Source organism: Notolepis coatsorum (genome assembly GCF_963971535.1).
Source record: "Notolepis coatsorum genome assembly, chromosome: 6".
Taxonomy (NCBI): Eukaryota; Metazoa; Chordata; class Actinopteri; order Aulopiformes; family Paralepididae; genus Notolepis; species Notolepis coatsorum.
Window position 1 is genome coordinate 88,302,384 of NC_140170.1, and position 18,675 is coordinate 88,321,058.

At 42.2% G+C, this 18,675-nt stretch overlaps 1 protein-coding gene across 1 annotated transcript in view; it reads right to left on the reverse strand.

Annotated features, from left to right (window-relative positions):
* Positions 1-3,662: 3,662 nt before the first annotated feature.
* The window catches only part of mov10a (Mov10 RNA helicase a), a 47,275-nt gene continuing 32,262 nt past the window's right edge, over positions 3,663-18,675 (reverse strand). The window contains exons 19-22 of the mRNA XM_084315675.1: positions 14,846-14,971; positions 14,597-14,685; positions 10,133-10,251; positions 3,663-3,969 (exon numbers count right to left, since the gene is read on the reverse strand). Coding sequence (XP_084171801.1) covers positions 3,914-3,969; positions 10,133-10,251; positions 14,597-14,685; positions 14,846-14,971 — 390 coding nt within the window. The 3' untranslated portion in view covers positions 3,663-3,913. The remainder of the gene's footprint in view (positions 3,970-10,132; positions 10,252-14,596; positions 14,686-14,845; positions 14,972-18,675) is intronic.

Genomic DNA, 18,675 nt, shown 5'->3' on the forward strand with positions numbered 1-18,675 from the left:
TAACATTAATTTGAGATGCAGCTCAGCAAGTTATTAGTCATAAATCTGTAATAAACATTGTGTTTTGGTTAGGTGCGAAATCTTAGCGTATAAGGGCTTAGAACATTACGATGGCCATTCCCATGCTGATTGATTGATTGAAAACCTTATTAACAGATTGCAGAATGGGTACAATACAGTATGGCTCAATACACACAATTGTTAAGTGGATGCAGACCAGAGAAAGACTTTTGTCTTGTTTACATCAGGGTCCCCCATTTTCAATTCATCATGCTCAATTATGTCTCATAAGTTGTTGCAGTAATGTTTGGGTTTGATACCATTTGAACAGATTTGGTGCAAACAATCGAATGGTCAAAAATCCCTCAAATACCACATTAAGACACCAACCACGCTGTGATTTGCCATCAAAAGCTTTGTCAATTTCTGTAAAATTTGCATTTTCTAACTATCGGATGGTGAGCACTTCTGTTATGGAAATTGCTCAGAAACCCCCCCTTATGGTCAATAAACCTAGGAAAGCCACACATCTCCTCAATGCCCTATGTCTCTTGTTTGTGGTTCTAAAGTTTCATGAGGCTGTGATTATCCTAGAGGTCACAATAGGTCATTTTATACAGTGAGATAAAGTTTAAGAAAGAAAAAAGGTCTCCCTACAATGAAATGGCTACTATGGGGACTAACATTGTCATACATGAATACAGTGGGGCTCATTGGATCCATAAGTCTCCGATTTCCAGACATACCCAATTTATGCAATTCCAAGACACGAAAGTGCCCAAAACTGCATGGGATTAGAATAAGGTGGGCATGTCTATAAAAGCGAGACTGGTGGTGGGTAGGGTACCCAGGCATTAAAGCGTTCCGTCTTGAGACGAATTTCTGTCTATTTGATTACCGTATATTTATATAATATTTTGATTTATATATAAAAAAATCGTTCCTTTTTTTTTTAAATATAAAGTTTGCCAATAGTATCAGTATCAGTAATAGTAATAGGCGTTCCACATCGTCTTTTTTTTATATGCTTTTTCTATTCCATTTTCTATTTTTCTCCCTTCCCCAATTTCGTATTGTCCAATTTTACCCTCCCCTATCTCGAACGTTGTTAGGCCATGCCTCCCACAAGCCGGCTGCAATGTGGACGAAGCCTTGCATCACGTGTCCCCTCCGGTACTCGAGGAGGTAGCCGTCGCATCTTTTCACCTGCACAGCGCGATCTCTCAGCGGCGAGGGTCTGCGTGGGAGGGACACGCCGCCCTCGTCGCTCCCTGATTCTACTGCGCAGGCGCACCAACCAACCTGTAGGAGTCGCTGTCCACAACGTCCGATCCCCACCCACCAGCTTCCCACCCCCTAATACTGCCAATTGTATTAATATGAACGACCAGCCAAGCTGGTAGCAACGCCGAGAGCTGGGCTCGAACCCAGCATCTCCTGCATTGGTGGCGAGCGCCTTGCCCACTGCGCCACCTAGCCGCCCCGGCGTTCCACATTGTTGTGGCATAATTGCTAAACGTGTTTAGTCCCTTGTTTGTATGATAACAAGCCTTTTAGTTCATGGTTCAAAGTAATGGGAAAAGGGTGCTAGCTCGCCATCAATCAGAAGCTAGCCACAAGACTTGCATTCACGCTCTCCAGCACACAGCCTCCCTGCCTGGCACAACAACCACAACAGTAGGGTCTATAGTCAGTCAGGACAGTATGCTCTACAAGTAAGCTCCCTTAAAACGCTAACGCTATTAAAAAAAAATACAGTGGAGGTTAAAATAAGAGACTTGGCCTGAAAAAAAAAGTTCAGTCAGGAATTATTTTTTTGCTTTAATCCCTGGGTACCCATAAAATCCATATCCAATCAGATATATGTTGGTGAGCGGTCAAGAGACCGCTTTGAAAATGGCCATGGCAGATTTTCCTAACTTTGGAGCAATATTTAGCCCCCTTCCCGACAAGCTACCATGATACCGTTGGTATCTATGGATTTCTAAGGTCATCATGAATACCGGTATCTCTAGCCCGAGGCCGCTACAGCCTCTGAAAGTTGGTCGGTCGGGGGGGGGGGGGGGGGGGGGGGGGGTTACTGGGTCTGCCGTGGGTCTCAGAGTTAAATCAATATAAAATCTACAACATTTCTTTGTCTCTCTCATGGTACTGCCTTTTCAGTACAGCAGGGATTTGAAAGTGCTGGGGAAGGATTCACAAGTTCCTTTCCTTGATTAGTACCATCATCGATTGAACGCTAGGGCCAGCGTTCATCAGACATCTACATGTTCATGAACAGAAAATACATTTTGTTTCAACAACTGATGTCGGGGCTGTAGAGAAATAAATAAAATTAAATACCAAGGTGACTGAAGTCCATAGAGATGGATAGCAAGCTCCGGTAAATGGTAAATGGTGTATTTATATAGCGCTTTTATCTAAAGTGCTATACAATTTGTTCTTCACATTGATTTTACCCATTCAATCACACTTTCAAAGACCGACGGCAGAGGCAACCATGCAAGGTGCCAACCTGCTCACCGGGTTAGGGGTTAAGTGTCTTGCTCAAGGACACTTAGAGCAAGACACTTGAACCTCCCTGTATGAACCTATGAGTCTTCTTATAGGACTTAACTTCAGGCTATTCATTTTCCAGTGTTGATTGTCTGTGAGATTGTGTAGAGCAGGGGTCTCAAACTCAATTTACCTGGGGGCCGCTGGAGGTAGAGTCTGGGTCACATCATATAGTATATATATATAAGATTTTAAATTTTTTAGTGCAAAATCAACTCTGCCTCTCTGTTAACTACAACAAGCAATGCTGTTTGTTATTTAAGATGAGGTTGGACTCGGCACCGACAGATTTGTGTTCATTGTGCTGCTTTTATAAAGCCTCAAATGACTGCTTACAATATTATTTCATGAAAGCAAAGTGTTTCGTTTGTGGACATGTACTATAAATGTCATTTTTCAGTCTCTAGCATTGTATTATAGTAATAGGAGTTCGTATCAATGTGTTTTAGTGTCTAAATACCATATTGGCGGATTGCTCTGATTCAGCTCAGATCATTTCCTTCTCCAGTAAATTAGGCCATCCTGATTTGAAGGCCTGAATGACGTTACTCAGGCTCTGGGTAGCAGACAGTGATGTGATTGGCTCTGTGGTTGTAGCTAATGCCCGCCCACAATCTACATAGACTGACTGTACACACTACACAGCGAGTGAAAACCACTTCATCATACTCTGCATGCACTAGTCTGGAGGGAGAGAGAGAGAGAGAGAGAGCATTCAGGAGCACTTGGGGGGGGGGGGACCTGCGCGCGACACACACCTCCGAACGGGAGAGTGATAGAAAGAAAAAAAGGAAGAGAGGGAGGAAGGGAGGGCCCCCCCCCCCCCCAAGCTGCCGCGCAGTACACCGAGAGGCAGAGAAAAAAAGAACGGCCTGTCTTTTTTCTCTCTCTCTCTCTCTCACCCCCTCCCACCCCCTCCCTCTCTCTCTCTGTCTACCAGTCGCAGACTGTGTGGACTGACTGTCACTCAAAGTGTTTATGGGCGGGGCCATAACAGCCTGAAATCTTGAAGCTGAAAAAGGATGGTTTTGAGTACTTGATTAGAAATATAAAACAATGCATTTTTTTGAAAAAAAACATACAGATGTCTTCAATACACTCACAGGAATTGTGTAAAGTTGCCCAAATAGTGCTAGGATTAGCAGTACATGTCCCCTTTAAACTTTACAGCACTGACAAAGTTGAACAAAGTGCTGTACAAGTCCCACAACATTATAAAAAATAAATAAAAATAATACATTATTATACAATATTTTTTTTTACTTTGATGTCAAGTAGGGGGCAGCAAAATATCATCCAGCGGGCCGCAATTGGCCTGCGGCCCGCGAGTTTGAGACCCCTGGTGTAGAGTTACTGTTCACTTCTCCACGCTGGGCACACATGCTGCTGGAGCGCTCTCCTCTGCCTGGAGACCTGGAGAACAGAAACGTTAGCTTTAGTCAGTAGTCACACGCTACTCATTTTTTTTTTTTTTTTGTATTTTATTTTTTTATTATCTTTTTAAACATAACATAAAATTAGACACAAGCATTAACAGTAAACATCCAATGTAAATCACCATTTGAATCAATATAAATGTAGTTTACGAGATATATACCCAATAGTTGCTATCTAATACAATACATACATATGCTCTTGCTCGCTCTCCCCCCCCGGACCCCCACTTGGATAATCCATCCATTTTCATTCGTTTCTAACCAGGCACTACAATTCATATGCTAGCTTTTATTCTCTCCACCACTTCTAACCAGATTGCAATGTTGGTTTCACTGACACCTAAAATTCTTGCTGTAGATATTTCTAGATAAATCACATCGAGATAGGTAAGAACCCATACCTTCCGGCACATTTTATCCGGTTGAATCTATCGTGATGCTATCAGCTTTTTAGCAGCTGTGAGACCGGATAAAACTAGTCTCTTTAGCTGTATAGGGGCTGCAAACTGAAAAACATCATTCAACAGCAATACAGAGGGATGTACAGGTATGTTCAGAAATAAGAATTCTGATAATTGCTGGGACACTTCTTCCCAGAATATCTTAACCGGTGGGCAATCCCAATACATGTGCATAAATGTACCCTCATCCCCATTTGTACATAAGGAACATAGAGAATCTTGTTTAAGTCCCATTCTGTTCAATCTTATAGGAGTCAGGTATGTCCTATGAATATAATTAAGATTAATTTGTTGATGCGTGACGCAATTCGAACGTTTGCCCAGACTTCTTGCCAATCAAAATCTATTTCCAAGTCTGGTATATCCCTCCTCCAGACTGAGTCTAGGGGAAGGATTCCATACGAAGACGTTAGTAAGTGATAATAAAAATCAGATACGAAGCCTCTCGATGTCTCTCTTTCATAGAAGAATTTGTGATATCTGTGGTGCTCAATTGGTATCCTTAATGGGACTCCATGAGCCTTCAAACAATCCAATAACTGTGAGTAAAAATAATATGTGGAACTGGTGAGGTTAAATTTGTTATGTATATCTTGATAGCTACAAAAACCCCGTTTGTTGAAAACATCTCCCAATGTGTGTATGCCCTGCTTTTCCCATTTGGGGTATCTGATAGGTCGTTTTCCAATAAGGAGTGCATTGTTATTGAATAGGGGAGTATGGCTATGCCATTTATGTTGGTTAGAATATTTCTTTTGTGTTTCACGCCATATCCGGATCACATGTGTAATAAGGGGGCCAAATTTCAATTCGCATTGCTTAATTGATAATATGGTGTATACTATGTCCTGCAGTCTATGTGGTGCTACTATATTCTCTTCTAAGTTTCTCCAGGATACAGATGCTTGGGAGTCAAACCAGGTTGTCAGTGGTCTTAAAGAGTACGCTTTAAAATAGTGGTAAAAGTCTGGAAATGCTAAACCTCCGTCGGCTTTGTTTCTCTGTGCAGTGGATCTTTTTATTCATGGAGGTTTGTTATTCCAAATAAATGTATATGCAGTGGAGTGTAATTTTTTCCAGTAACCATCAGGAGGGGGTAACGGTAACATTGAGCTAATGAAGTTGATTCTAGGTAAAACATCCATCTTAACTATTGATACTCGTGCCTGTACTGAGTTTTTAAGTTTGGACCACCTGTCAAAGTCGTATTTGATCTTATCTTGGAATTTTGTGTAATTGTACTTCACCGTTTGGCTTATAGTAGGGAATACCTCAACTCCTAAACATCTGAAGTGTTTTACCATTGGTATTTTTTCTGGAAGGAGTATATTCTTTGCAGGGGCATTAAGTGGTAGGAAGGCCGACTTTGGCCAATTTATCCTAAATCCCGATAGATTGCCAAAGTCATCAATCAACTTGAGAAGATGAGGCATTGAGGTGGTAGGGTTTTGCATGAACAATATTATGTTGTCCGCATATAAACTAATATGATGTTGTGTGCCCTTAATTGCGATTGGTTCTATGGATTGGGATCGTCTTATATATTGTGCTAAAGGCTCTAATGATAAAGCGAATAGTCCGGGACTAAGAGGGCAACCCTGTCTGGAAGAGCGCGATACCGGAAAGATTTCGGAGGTGATTATACCTGTTGTAATCATGGCCGATGGGTCTTTGTATAATACTTTTATCATATCAATGAATCCTTTTCCTAACCCCATCCTTTCTAGTACTGCCCATAAATAAGACCATTCCAACCTATCAAAGGCTTTCATCGCATCCAGGGACAGCATCGCTATAGGTGGGGTGTCATCCTTGCTGGCATCTAGCACATGTAATAACCGTCTTATATTATCCGTGATCAAGCGGCCTCTTATGAAGCCAGTCTGATCAGGATGAACTAAAGACGTCATATGCTTTTGAAGTCTGATGGCTAATACCTTGGAATACAGCTTGATATCGGTTCCGAGGAGGCTCAAGGGTCTATAACTACCGCAATCGGTGGGGTCTTTGTCTTTTTTAAGGAGGACTGTTATGAGTGCAATATTGTCGATCTTATGGAAATTCCCCTCCTTGATTGAGTATAAAATCATATTAAGTAATAGGGGTCCAATTACATCCCAGCATGAGAGGTACATTTCTGGTGGGATACCGTCCCTTCCAGGAGCCTTACCACTTTGCATTTCAGATATGGCCTCCCTAAGTTCATCTAGTGTGATGGGTGTTTCTAACTGTTTAGCGTCATCCTCTGATAGTTTAGGAAGGTTAATTTGATTAAGATATATGTCCATTTTGTTTTGATCGAAGGCCATTTCTGATTTGTACAAGTTGGAGTAAAACTTTTTGAATGTCTCGTTGATTTTTTTAGGGTCTGTAACAAGTCCTTGCTGTGCCTTAATAGTAGGGATATCTGCAAATTTTGCGTTGGCTCGTATCTGCATAGCTAGTAGGTGACTTGGTTTAGAACCATGAAAGTAATACTGTTGTCTTGTGCTACGTATTTGAACTTCAGATTGTTGTTTTAAAATGGCATTAATCTCTTTTTTTAACACATTAATTTGAGATTCCAATCGAACCGAGTAGTTGTATTGTAAAGAGGAAAATAACGTAGAGTAAAGCGTTTCCAGCTCTGCCAGTTTTGAACAACGATTCTTGCGTATTTTGGAGGAAAAGACCCCAGTGAAATCCTTGATAAATCCCTTTACCGACATCCATAATATTCTGGGGTCCTGTACCGATTGCACATTCTCCAGCAGGAATTCAACAAGAGCTTCTTTGAATTGTGTATTGAATTCCTTGTTTTTCAGCAATATAGAGTTAAATCGCCATCTTGGGGCTCGGGATGACAGTATACCAAATGATCCTTTTAGGAGTAAATAACAGTGATCTGTCGGGAACGTGTCGTCTGTGCATTTGACTGATGAATTTTTTTTTAAATAAAATAGAATGAAAAATATGCCTCAATTAGTATACTCATTTGAACCTTCTACTAACATGTATAGGTTGGAACATTTCAGAAAACAGAGAAAAAGAAAGAAAGATGTTTAGAACTAAATTATAGAAATCCCAAAAATTAGGGAACAATTGCTTAAATTATAAAATAACTTTGCCAAGCTTACACATCTAGATGAAAAGGAGGTTTTTAAATCCTTGTATGCAGTTTGTCCCCCGACAAGGGTGGGCATTTATCCGTTATGAGGGTTTATTGATCTTCCATATCCGGTTCATATGCAGGTCACCTATCGATGTTATTGTTCCAGGGCCTTCATTGAAAAAGTCCAGTGTATTCCAGAAAGTTAGCCACCGATCATGACTTGTGGAAAACTGATGTTTATGTTCCAGGGCATTCTTCCTGCCATAGAGTTATGTCATTCCAGTGTATTCCAGTATATTCCAGTATGACACAGAGCGTTCGAAAAAATCCAGAGTGTTCCAAAATGTCGACATCAGATCATGACCTGCACAAAACCATGAATCTATAAATATAGTGTCTAGCGTTTCGTATTAAACTATTTGTACCTCAATGTTGTCAAAAGCTTGTTTGATGCCGTTTTTGATGTCCGAGCCATAGCCAAGTTATCCAACATAGATAAAAAAAAAAAGATGAATAAACTTGTCATCCACGATGTATTTTCTTCATGTATTCTTCGGCCACTTCAGGCGAACGGAGCCCGAACCTTTTTCCATTTTCCTCCACAATGGAAAGATTCGCTGGATAACGTAGGATAGGACGGAGATTTTTCTCATAGAGCTGATGCATCACATCCTTGTAACGGGCTCGTAGAGTTATAGCCTCCCTGCACATATCTTCGTAGAGCGACACTTGTTTCCCTTTGTATGTCAGTTTTCCCCACTTCTTACGTGCATCCCTGATGATCGTGTCTCTTATTTCAGTTTTACGCAGGCTAGCAATGATCACCCTCGCTTTGTTGCTGCTGTAGTCTCGGGTGCCGACTCTGTAGCGTTGGTCCACTGTCGGTGTTGTAGGGAGGGTAGCTGAACCTAGAATTCCAGCTAACACTGTCAGGAACATGTCGTCTGTGCATTTGACTGATTCATCCAATCCCACTATACGGATATTAAATCTACGGGAGTAACGTTCGATTTCGAGCAACCTATCCGTTGTTTTCTCGTTGTTATCAAGTATCTTGTGCAAAAGTTCCTTGTCAGCCTCTTTCATCTCCACCGCTAGTTCCGCGATATCGACATGTAGAGCCTTGTTGCCCTCATCGAATTTCAGTGTATATTCGCCCACGGTATTTTCAACTGCAATAATGCGCTCGGTTTGTACTGCAGCCGCTGCTTTAAATTCTTTGAATTTAGCTTCGATAGATAACTTGATAGCGTTAGCATTAGCGTCAGCCCTATCAGCAATATTATCAGCCTTAGCGTCAACATTAGCAATCTTGCAACAATTAGCAACATTAGGCGAACCATAGCGCGTTCAGCCGCGATACGGGCGACCCGGGTTCGATTCCCGAATCCGTCGTTATTTCCCGAATGTCTTCCCCCCACTCTGTCTCCCATTTCTCCTCTGTCTCTCCCTACTGGACTGCCCAGTAGTAATAAAGCGATAAAACGCCAAAAAAGAAATATTAAAAAAAAAAAAAACATTAGCAATCTTATCATCAAGCTTGTCAACCTTGTCGGTTAAGATCTTTATCAGATTAGCCAGAGACTTGAAATCGTGTGATTTATTCTCCATGTCTGTCTCGGGTGAGGTTGCAGGAGCGGTGGAAGCGATGGTATTATCGGTTGCTTTATTCTCGATCTCGACTGCCCGAGCCTTCACGGAGCGCGTCTCCGCAGGGTCTGCCGTTAGATTGTCTGCTCCGCGTCTCTTTACAGGTTCGTTCTTTGATGTCATGTGACGACCCCCACTCTACCTGCTAATGGAGAGTCTGTTGACTCACCAGGAAGCATGGTGGAGTGGGTGGCTCGTTATCGTTAACTGTATGAGACTCACCTGTGCAGAGCAGAGCTGCCTGCACCTGAATATATGTGTCTCTGTCTAATTCCCTCTCTGTCTGCTTTCTCCACTCCCAGGCACAGGTTGTACCAACACCCAAGCTGCATCCTTTGACTTATTATAGCACTGATACTTACACCAAACACACACCACAGCATACTTACTCACTCATCCACACACTGCACTCACCACTGATTCTAATACAAAACATTTCATTGTTCATGTCCTTATACTTTTGTTTGTTTAGATTAAATAAATAATTTTTTGTTAAATTGTTATCACGTGTGGACTCCCTATTTGTCATAAATTACCTGTTTGTGACAGTCATGTTGATTCTTTCTGTTGATATAGTTAGTAGGTCTTAGTTAATATATACGTCGAGGTTTAAACACATTAGTGTTGTAAAAAGTGGGTTTTGAAGCGAAATTAACATGAACGGGAGCGGAGCTCATGACCAACGTGACCGCTACATGCTGTTGTCAAACCGGAAGTCACACGCTACGCATCTTACAGTTCATGTAAAAAGACAAATCCCACTATTATGGAAACAGCAACTCTCGACTGCGCAACAGTAAGAAGCATTTTGTACAAAAGTATTCTGTACTTCTGTATGACAACTATTAAAGAAACTTGAAACTTGAGAAACTTGAACACAATCCTCTTCTTGCTTTATTGATTAAAGAAAACATGACACGTTGACTGGCTGTACTAACCTTCCGACTCCATGTGGATTTTCAGCGACGCCAGGCTTGACACAATATCGTCTTCGCCTTCTGCGTCGCTGAAGTGGAACCCGGTGTAGCCCCCCTCCTTCACACAGTAGCTGATGAACCTGGAAGAACAGACGCATTGAAACACCCATCAGATGGATCTCACTCACAAAAGGACAAAATGTCAATGAACATGATTAAGTATCCTACATCATAACATGGTTTTTTTTTAGAGGTTGAGCTGTACTTTTGTTAACACTTTCAGTGCCGGGCCGTGTTTTCCTTTTTACCCAGTTGATTGCCACCATCCACGGCCAATGTTAACGTTAATATCGCCTAATCTATGTTTTAAATTATGGCTATGTGTCTTAATCTGCCCGTCGCTTATCAAATACTCATTTTCCAGTCAAGATTGGCAAGGCAGATTGTATTTTTATCGCTTTATTTCTGTTTGATAGCATTTTGAAAATCACCCGTTTTCCGGGGAAAAACAACCCATGCCTATGATAATCGCCTTTTACTGGAATATTCCAGAATGTTGTCATTTGTCGGCCTATTTATGAATAGTTTTCAAATAAACGCTAGATGATCGATAGTATATGTGTGCGGACGCACGCACGCTCGTGCCGTGCGCTGATAATCGCTGCTTTTATTTCCTTATGGCTTTTACAGTCAAAACAGCCATATCACATATCACATAAACGATTATATATCAGTGAAAATGAGTCTGATTATCCTAACACTGATAACATAGATTCCTTACCTGAGGTCAGATGGTATCCAAATAGTTTATTCCAATTTCCGATCGCCATTAGAAAAAATCGATAAATTTATTGATCCATCGTGTGTACAGTACATGATCCGCGCGGCTCAGAGGCTCCAGATTGAACTCTGGTAGACCCCGGCTGCATCAGTGAGAAGTAAAATGTGGAGTCAGAAATCCGTTCTCCCATTCACTTTCATTGAGTCCATTCCAAAAGGGTGATTTACCATCTGGGAGACGATAGGGGGCGCTTTTTTCACATCTGAGTGCCGGCGGTCCCTGGATCTCCAACGGTAGGCTCGTGTGATGCAATATGATTTCAGATCGCTAATAAAAATTTTTTAAAAAAATACCAGAGAATACTCGGGCATGGCATTCAACGGTCGGGTCGTAAACCAGAGGAAAGCCGCGAGTGGCACTCAAAGTGTTAAAGGTCCCCTATTGTAAAAATGGTCTTTTCCAGTGTTTTGCTTTGTTTTCAAGCAATGTGGGGTTGTACCAACACTGACAAAATATGAAATCTGTACCAAGTACTGTACTCCATTCTGAATCGACTCGCTCGCTGACGTGAATAGGCGCTGATCTGCCACCGCCTGCCCACAATAAACTGTGATACGTTGAAATTATGAGCAAAACGGCAGCGAGTGGAAATAATGCGGACGCGGTTTCGACAGCAGAGTTGCCACCTTCAGCTGTTCCACTGTCAGCACTTCCTCAAAAGTGTTCGATAGCATAGCTCCAGAGTGCTTTGGTCGAAATAAGTCCCAGCTTTCCCCCCTGCGCTGTTTCTATGTGTAGTGAACACTTTGCACAGCTTTGCAATGCATCCTTGTTATTCCTGATGCCCACTAATGTTAGCCGGGGGAGGGGGCGCTCTCACTCTCTTGCTCCCTCTACTGGTGCGCTTTGAAAATATTCCTCCATCCTAGCGTATCTGCTATGAGGCGCCGATTGGGACAAAAGCCTGTCGAATACAAGACACTGCCTATCCAGTTGGTCCGCACGCGCCGACAAGTTTTGGTCCGCGGGCCACCCAGACAGCAGACACCCGTGTCAATTGTATACGTGACATGTGTCCAACTTCCTCCTCTACTGTTCATGTAATGTTAGTTGATGATACTGACGATGACGATGATGACGATAGTGCTGCATCTATTGAAGTTAATATTTCGCTGTTGTTAAGAATTCTATCAACTATTCTTCTAGCCATTCCCGACATTCTGTCTGTGTGGGAAGGCGGGAAAGAATTATTGAACATGCGCAAAGGCTGACTGATCTGATTGCAGAAGTGAAGGATAAGATAAGATATTCCTTTATTGACCCCCTTGGGGAAATTCAGGAGTACACCACTTTATTCTTTTAAATAAAATAATAAAGTCACTGCCGCCGAGTTTTGGTCCACGCGCGATACCCATCTGGGTGGCCCGCGGACCCATCGGAGCCTCTCTCGCGGACCAAAACTTGACGGCGCGCGCGCGCAGACCAACTGGGTATCATGTGCGGACCAACTGGATAGGTGGTGTCTTGTATTAGACAGGCTTTTGTCCCAAATGGCACCTCATTATCTGCCAGTGCAGGTGGGTGACTGTCAATCAAAGCGCATTGCGAGTATGGGCGGAGCCCAGCCAAAAACAGCTTGTACTTTGGAAGAGAGAAAGTGGTGCACCAAAGTACTTGATTAAAAATACAAAACAATGAATTTTATTGAAAAAAACTTACAGATGTGTTCCATAGACTCACAGGAATTGTGTAAAATTGCCCAAATTGTGAACAATAGGGGACCTTTAAACCTCTCCCTCTCCTGTTATCCATCACTTAGATCACCGACATCTAAGAAGGGAGATCCCCCCTTGAATGGCCCTTCTAAGGTTTCTCTCCTCCACACTGCCTGTGGTGCATTTAGTGAGTTTTTCCTTACCTTCGCGTGGGGTATGTCTGAGTGTTTGCATTCATTCATTTATTTGCATTTATTTTACATTTGTTGGACCTTATGGTGTTCTTGTTTTGTTCTTGACTTATTGTTATGTTTCTTCTTGACTTGTTTAAAGAAGACGTGTCCGGCCCATGGGGACATTAACGTGTGTTGTCGGGCCTTACAAATAAATGAGATTTGATCAGTCTTCTCCCCCTGCCAACTTCGCCTGCCTGTGCAGGGGTGTGACTTAGTATATTGTTTTCAAACAAGGCCCACTGTCAATCTTGGTAAGGGGGTGTAGTGTAATGCCTTGTCTCCATTATCTATGTTCAGCCTGGCTGGGGTTAGCCATGGGATGGTTGGGTTTGTGTAAACACCTTTAAATAAATTCACACCACCAGCTTTAAAGTCCCAGCTGGCTTTGGCCAGGTTGTTGAAAGGTCCAGCCCGGTTCTAAAGACAATGGAGATGCGCACGGCTAACCCCTGGCTAGTGGAGACAAGGCATTGGTAATGTTAATTTTTTATTTTACTTTTTTTTTTTATATTTTTTGCACAAATCTCTCCAATATTCAAAACATCTCTTTCCACATCATCATATGCAATTTCCAAGATTTGCCTTTTTCTTTTTTGTAAGAACATACAAAACATGTAAAGGACTCATACAAATACATTAACAACTGACATGGAAAATAAAAAAAGACTTACGAAAAAAGAAACATACTATACTATACATTATGCGTATACATCCCTGATATATATACTTTGCATGTAGACCGGACTACCTTCGAGCAGGTATGTGCTGCATCCTCTATCGGGATGCCACCCTTCTCCATATTGCATGTGAGAGAAAGCGCCCCAGACACATGCAGTTGTGCATGATAACATGCATGCACGCATGTCTCCAACACATGTATGTGGGTACGTGTATCACGTAAGCATGTGTACATGCCTCATATGTGTGTGTGTGCATCTTCCTGGTATGTGACTGTACTCCTATCTCTTGTGTGTGTCTCGTATCCATGTGTGCCTCTGCCCCCTATGTGAGTGTATATCTCAGACGTGTATATATATGTGCGTCTCAGCTACGTATGTGTGTGTCTCCTATATACATGTGTGTCCCCCATATGTGTCAGTGAAAGCCTATACTTCAACTATGTGTATATGTAGGTGTGTGTATGCCTATTTCCTATAAGTGAGTATGTGCATGTATGTGTGCCCCTGACGTGTATAACTTATCCTTGTGTATATGAGTGTGTGTAAACCTATTATGTACACATATGAATATGTGTATCCTAGATACTTGTATGCGGCTATACCTGCGCACATGTGAGTGTGATAGAGACAGTGACCGTTCCATAGATACACCATCCGGACATAAAATACATGTACATACATACACAATACATTATAAAGCACAAGTACCATCAGATCAGATCCCCTTTTTCATATTCATCCTTGATAACATTGTAATCCCACCTTAATCATTTGTCCCCAGACCGTTCAGTCAGGTGTAGAAAACTGTCCCATACCTCAGCGAAAATATCCTCTCTCCCTGCGACTCTATACGTCACCCTTTCATATGATGCTGTCCGGAACATGGTAATGTTAATTCTAAAGTATCTGATAAAGGCATGGGTATCTAAGATTAAATTAAAAAAAGTTCTACAAAAGGTATGGAAGCACAGCCACATTCCTGGCCCGATGTTGCTGAGGCAATCTACAGTGTCAAGAGTCAAGCGGATTGGTCACTCAGGGCGCACAGACTGTGAGAGGTGAGCGTCTCTTACTTCTCCCAGGTGGGGTCCTTGTTTAGGATGATGGGGTTTCCCACCACAATCAGCAGGGACTTGGCTCTGGTCATGGCCACATTGAACCTCTGTAGGGGAGGACAGGGAAAGAGAGAACAAGAGTAATGAACTTGCAGTAATAAAAGTAGTTCATAAAAACAAGAGGGGGGAACTTTAGGGAAATGTCTACGTCTTTTAAAATGAGAACCTAAGAATCAGTAGAATTCCCCTTTAGGGGAGGTGACTGACCTTTTCGTTTGAGAGGAAGCCGATGTTGAAGTCTTGGTCCATCTTGACATAGCTGGGGCTGCTGCGGACAGTGGAGACTATGATCACCGTCCTCTCCTGACCCTGAAACTCCTCCACAGAGCCCACCTGACCAGATACACAAACCAGTGTTTAAACTCCTCCACAGAGGAGTATACAGTTCTATCAGACACAAACCAGTGTTTAGGGCAAGTGTACAGTTCTATCAGACACAAACCAGTGTTTAGGGCAAGTATACTCTCAATTCTATCAGACACAGACCAGTGTTTAGGGCAAGTATACTCTCAGTTCTATCAGACACAAACCAGTGTTTAGGGCAAGTATACTCTCAGTTCTATCAGACACAGACCAGTGTTTAGGGCAAGTATACTCTCAGTTCTATCAGAGACAGACCAGTGTTTAGGGCAAGTATACTCTCAGTTCTATCAGACACAAACCAGTGTTTAGAGCAAGTGTACAGTTCTATCAGACACAAACCAGTGTTTAGGGCAAGTATACACTCAGTTCTATCAGACACGGACAAGTGTTTAGGGCAAGTATACTCTCAGTTCTATCAGACACAAACCAGTGTTTAGGGCAAGTATACTCTCAGTTCTATCAGACACAGACCAGTGTTTAGGGCAAGTATACTCTCAGTTCTATCAGACACAAACCAGTGTTTAGGGCAAGTATACTCTCAGTTCTATCAGACACAAACCAGTGTTTAGGGCAAGTATACTCTCAGTTCTATCAGACACAGACCAGTGTTTAGGGCAAGTATACTCTCAGTTCTATCAGACACAGACCAGTGTTTAGGGCAAGTATACTCTCAGTTCTATCAGACACAACCCAGTGTTTAGGGCAAGTGTACAGTTCTATCAGACACAAACCAGTGTTTAGGGCAAGTATACACTCAGTTCTATCAGACACAGACCAGTGTTTAGGGCAAGTATACTCTCAGTTCTATCAGACACAAACAAGTGTTTAGGGCAAGTATACTCTCAGTTCTATCAGACACAGACCAGTGTTTAGGGCAAGTATACTCTCAGTTCTATCAGACACAAACCAGTGTTTAGGGCAAGTATACTCTCAGTTCTATCAGACACAGACCAGTGTTTAGGGCAAGTATACTCTCAGTTATATCAGAGACAGACCAGTGTTTAGGGCAAGTATACTCTCAGTTCTATCAGACACAAACCAGTGTTTAGAGCAAGTGTACAGTTCTATCAGACACAAACCAGTGTTTAGGGCAAGTATACACTCAGTTCTATCAGACACGGACCAGTGTTTAGGGCAAGTATACTCTCAGTTCTATCAGACACAAACCAGTGTTTAGGGCAAGTATACTCTCAGTTCTATCAGACACAGACCAGTGTTTAGGGCAAGTATACTCTCAGTTCTATCAGACACAAACCAGTGTTTAGGGCAAGTATACTCTCAGTTCTATCAGACACAAACCAGTGTTTAGGGCAAGTATACTCTCAGTTCTATCAGACACAGACCAGTGTTTAGGGCAAGTATACTCTCAGTTCTATCAGACACAGACCAGTGTTTAGGGCAAGTATACTCTCAGTTCTATCAGACACAACCCAGTGTTTAGGGCAAGTGTACAGTTCTATCAGACACAAACCAGTGTTTAGGGCAAGTATACACTCAGTTCTATCAGACACAGACCAGTGTTTAGGGCAAGTATACTCTCAGTTCTATCAGACACAAACCAGTGTTTAGGGCAAGTATACTCTCAGTTCTATCAGAGACAGACCAGTGTTTAGGGCAAGTATACTCTCAGTTCTATCAGACACAAACCAGTGTTTAGAGCAAGTGTACAGTTCTATCAGACACAAACCAGTGTTTAGGGCAAGTATACACTCAGTTCTATCAGACACGGACCAGTGTTTAGGGCAAGTATACTCTCAGTTCTATCAGACACAAACCAGTGTTTAGGGCAAGTATACTCTCAGTTCTATCAGACACAGACCAGTGTTTAGGGCAAGTATACTCTCAGTTCTATCAGACACAAACCAGTGTTTAGGGCAAGTATACTCTCAGTTCTATCAGACACAAACCAGTGTTTAGGGCAAGTATACTCTCAGTTCTATCAGACACAGACCAGTGTTTAGGGCAAGTATACTCTCAGTTCTATCAGACACAGACCAGTGTTTAGGGCAAGTATACTCTCAGTTCTATCAGACACAACCCAGTGTTTAGGGCAAGTGTACAGTTCTATCAGACACAAACCAGTGTTTAGGGCAAGTATACACTCAGTTCTATCAGACACAGACCAGTGTTTAGGGCAAGTATACTCTCAGTTCTATCAGACACAAACCAGTGTTTAGGGCAAGTATACTCTCAGTTCTATCAGACACAGACCAGTGTTTAGGGCAAGTATACTCTCAGTTCTATCAGACACAAACCAGTGTTTAGGGCAAGTATACACTCAGTTCTATCAGACACAGACCAGTGTTTAGGGCAAGTATACTCTCAGTTCTATCAGACACAAACCAGTGTTTAGGGCAAGTATACTCTCAGTTCTATCAGACACAGACCAGTGTTTAGGGCAAGTATACTCTCAGTTCTATCAGACACAAACCAGTGTTTAGGGCAAGTATACTCTCAGTTCTATCAGACACAGACCAGTGTTTAGGGCAAGTATACTCTCAGTTCTATCAGAGACAGACCAGTGTTTAGGGCAAGTATACTCTCAGTTCTATCAGACACAAACCAGTGTTTAGAGCAAGTGTACAGTTCTATCAGACACAAACCAGTGTTTAGGGCAAGTATACACTCAGTTCTATCAGACACGGACCAGTGTTTAGGGCAAGTATACTCTCAGTTCTATCAGACACAAACCAGTGTTTAGGGCAAGTATACTCTCAGTTCTATCAGACACAGACCAGTGTTTAGGGCAAGTATACTCTCAGTTCTATCAGACACAAACCAGTGTTTAGGGCAAGTATACTCTCAGTTCTATCAGACACAAACCAGTGTTTAGGGCAAGTATACTCTCAGTTCTATCAGACACAGACCAGTGTTTAGGGCAAGTATACTCTCAGTTCTATCAGACACAGACCAGTGTTTAGGGCAAGTATACTCTCAGTTCTATCAGACACAACGCAGTGTTTAGGGCAAGTGTACAGTTCTATCAGACACAAACCAGTGTTTAGGGCAAGTATACACTCAGTTCTATCAGACACAGACCAGTGTTTAGGGCAAGTATACTCTCAGTTCTATCAGACACAAACCAGTGTTTAGGGCAAGTATACTCTCAGTTCTATCAGACACAGACCAGTGTTTAGGGCAAGTATACTCTCAGTTCTATCAGACACAAACCAGTGTTTAGGGCAAGTATACTCTCAGTTCTATCAGACACAGACCAGTGTTTAGGGCAAGTATACTCTCAGTTCTATCAGACACAAACCAGTGTTTAGGGCAAGTATACTCTCAGTTCTATCAGACACAGACCAGTGTTTAGGGCAAGTATACTCTCAGTTCTATCAGACACAGACCAGTGTTTAGGGCAAGTATACTCTCAGTTCTATCAGACACAAACCAGTGTTTAGGGCAAGTATACTCTCAGTTCTATCAGACACAGACCAGTGTTTAGGGCAAGTATATTCTCAGTTCTATCAGACACAAACCAGTGTTTAGGGCAAGTATACTCTCAGTTCTATCAGACACAGACCAGTGTTTAGGGCAAGTATACTCTCAGTTCTATCAGACACAGACCAGTGTTTAGGGCAAGTATACTCTCAGTTCTATCAGACACAAACCAGTGTTTAGGGCAAGTATACTCTCAGTTCTATCAGACACAGACCAGTGTTTAGGGCAAGTAT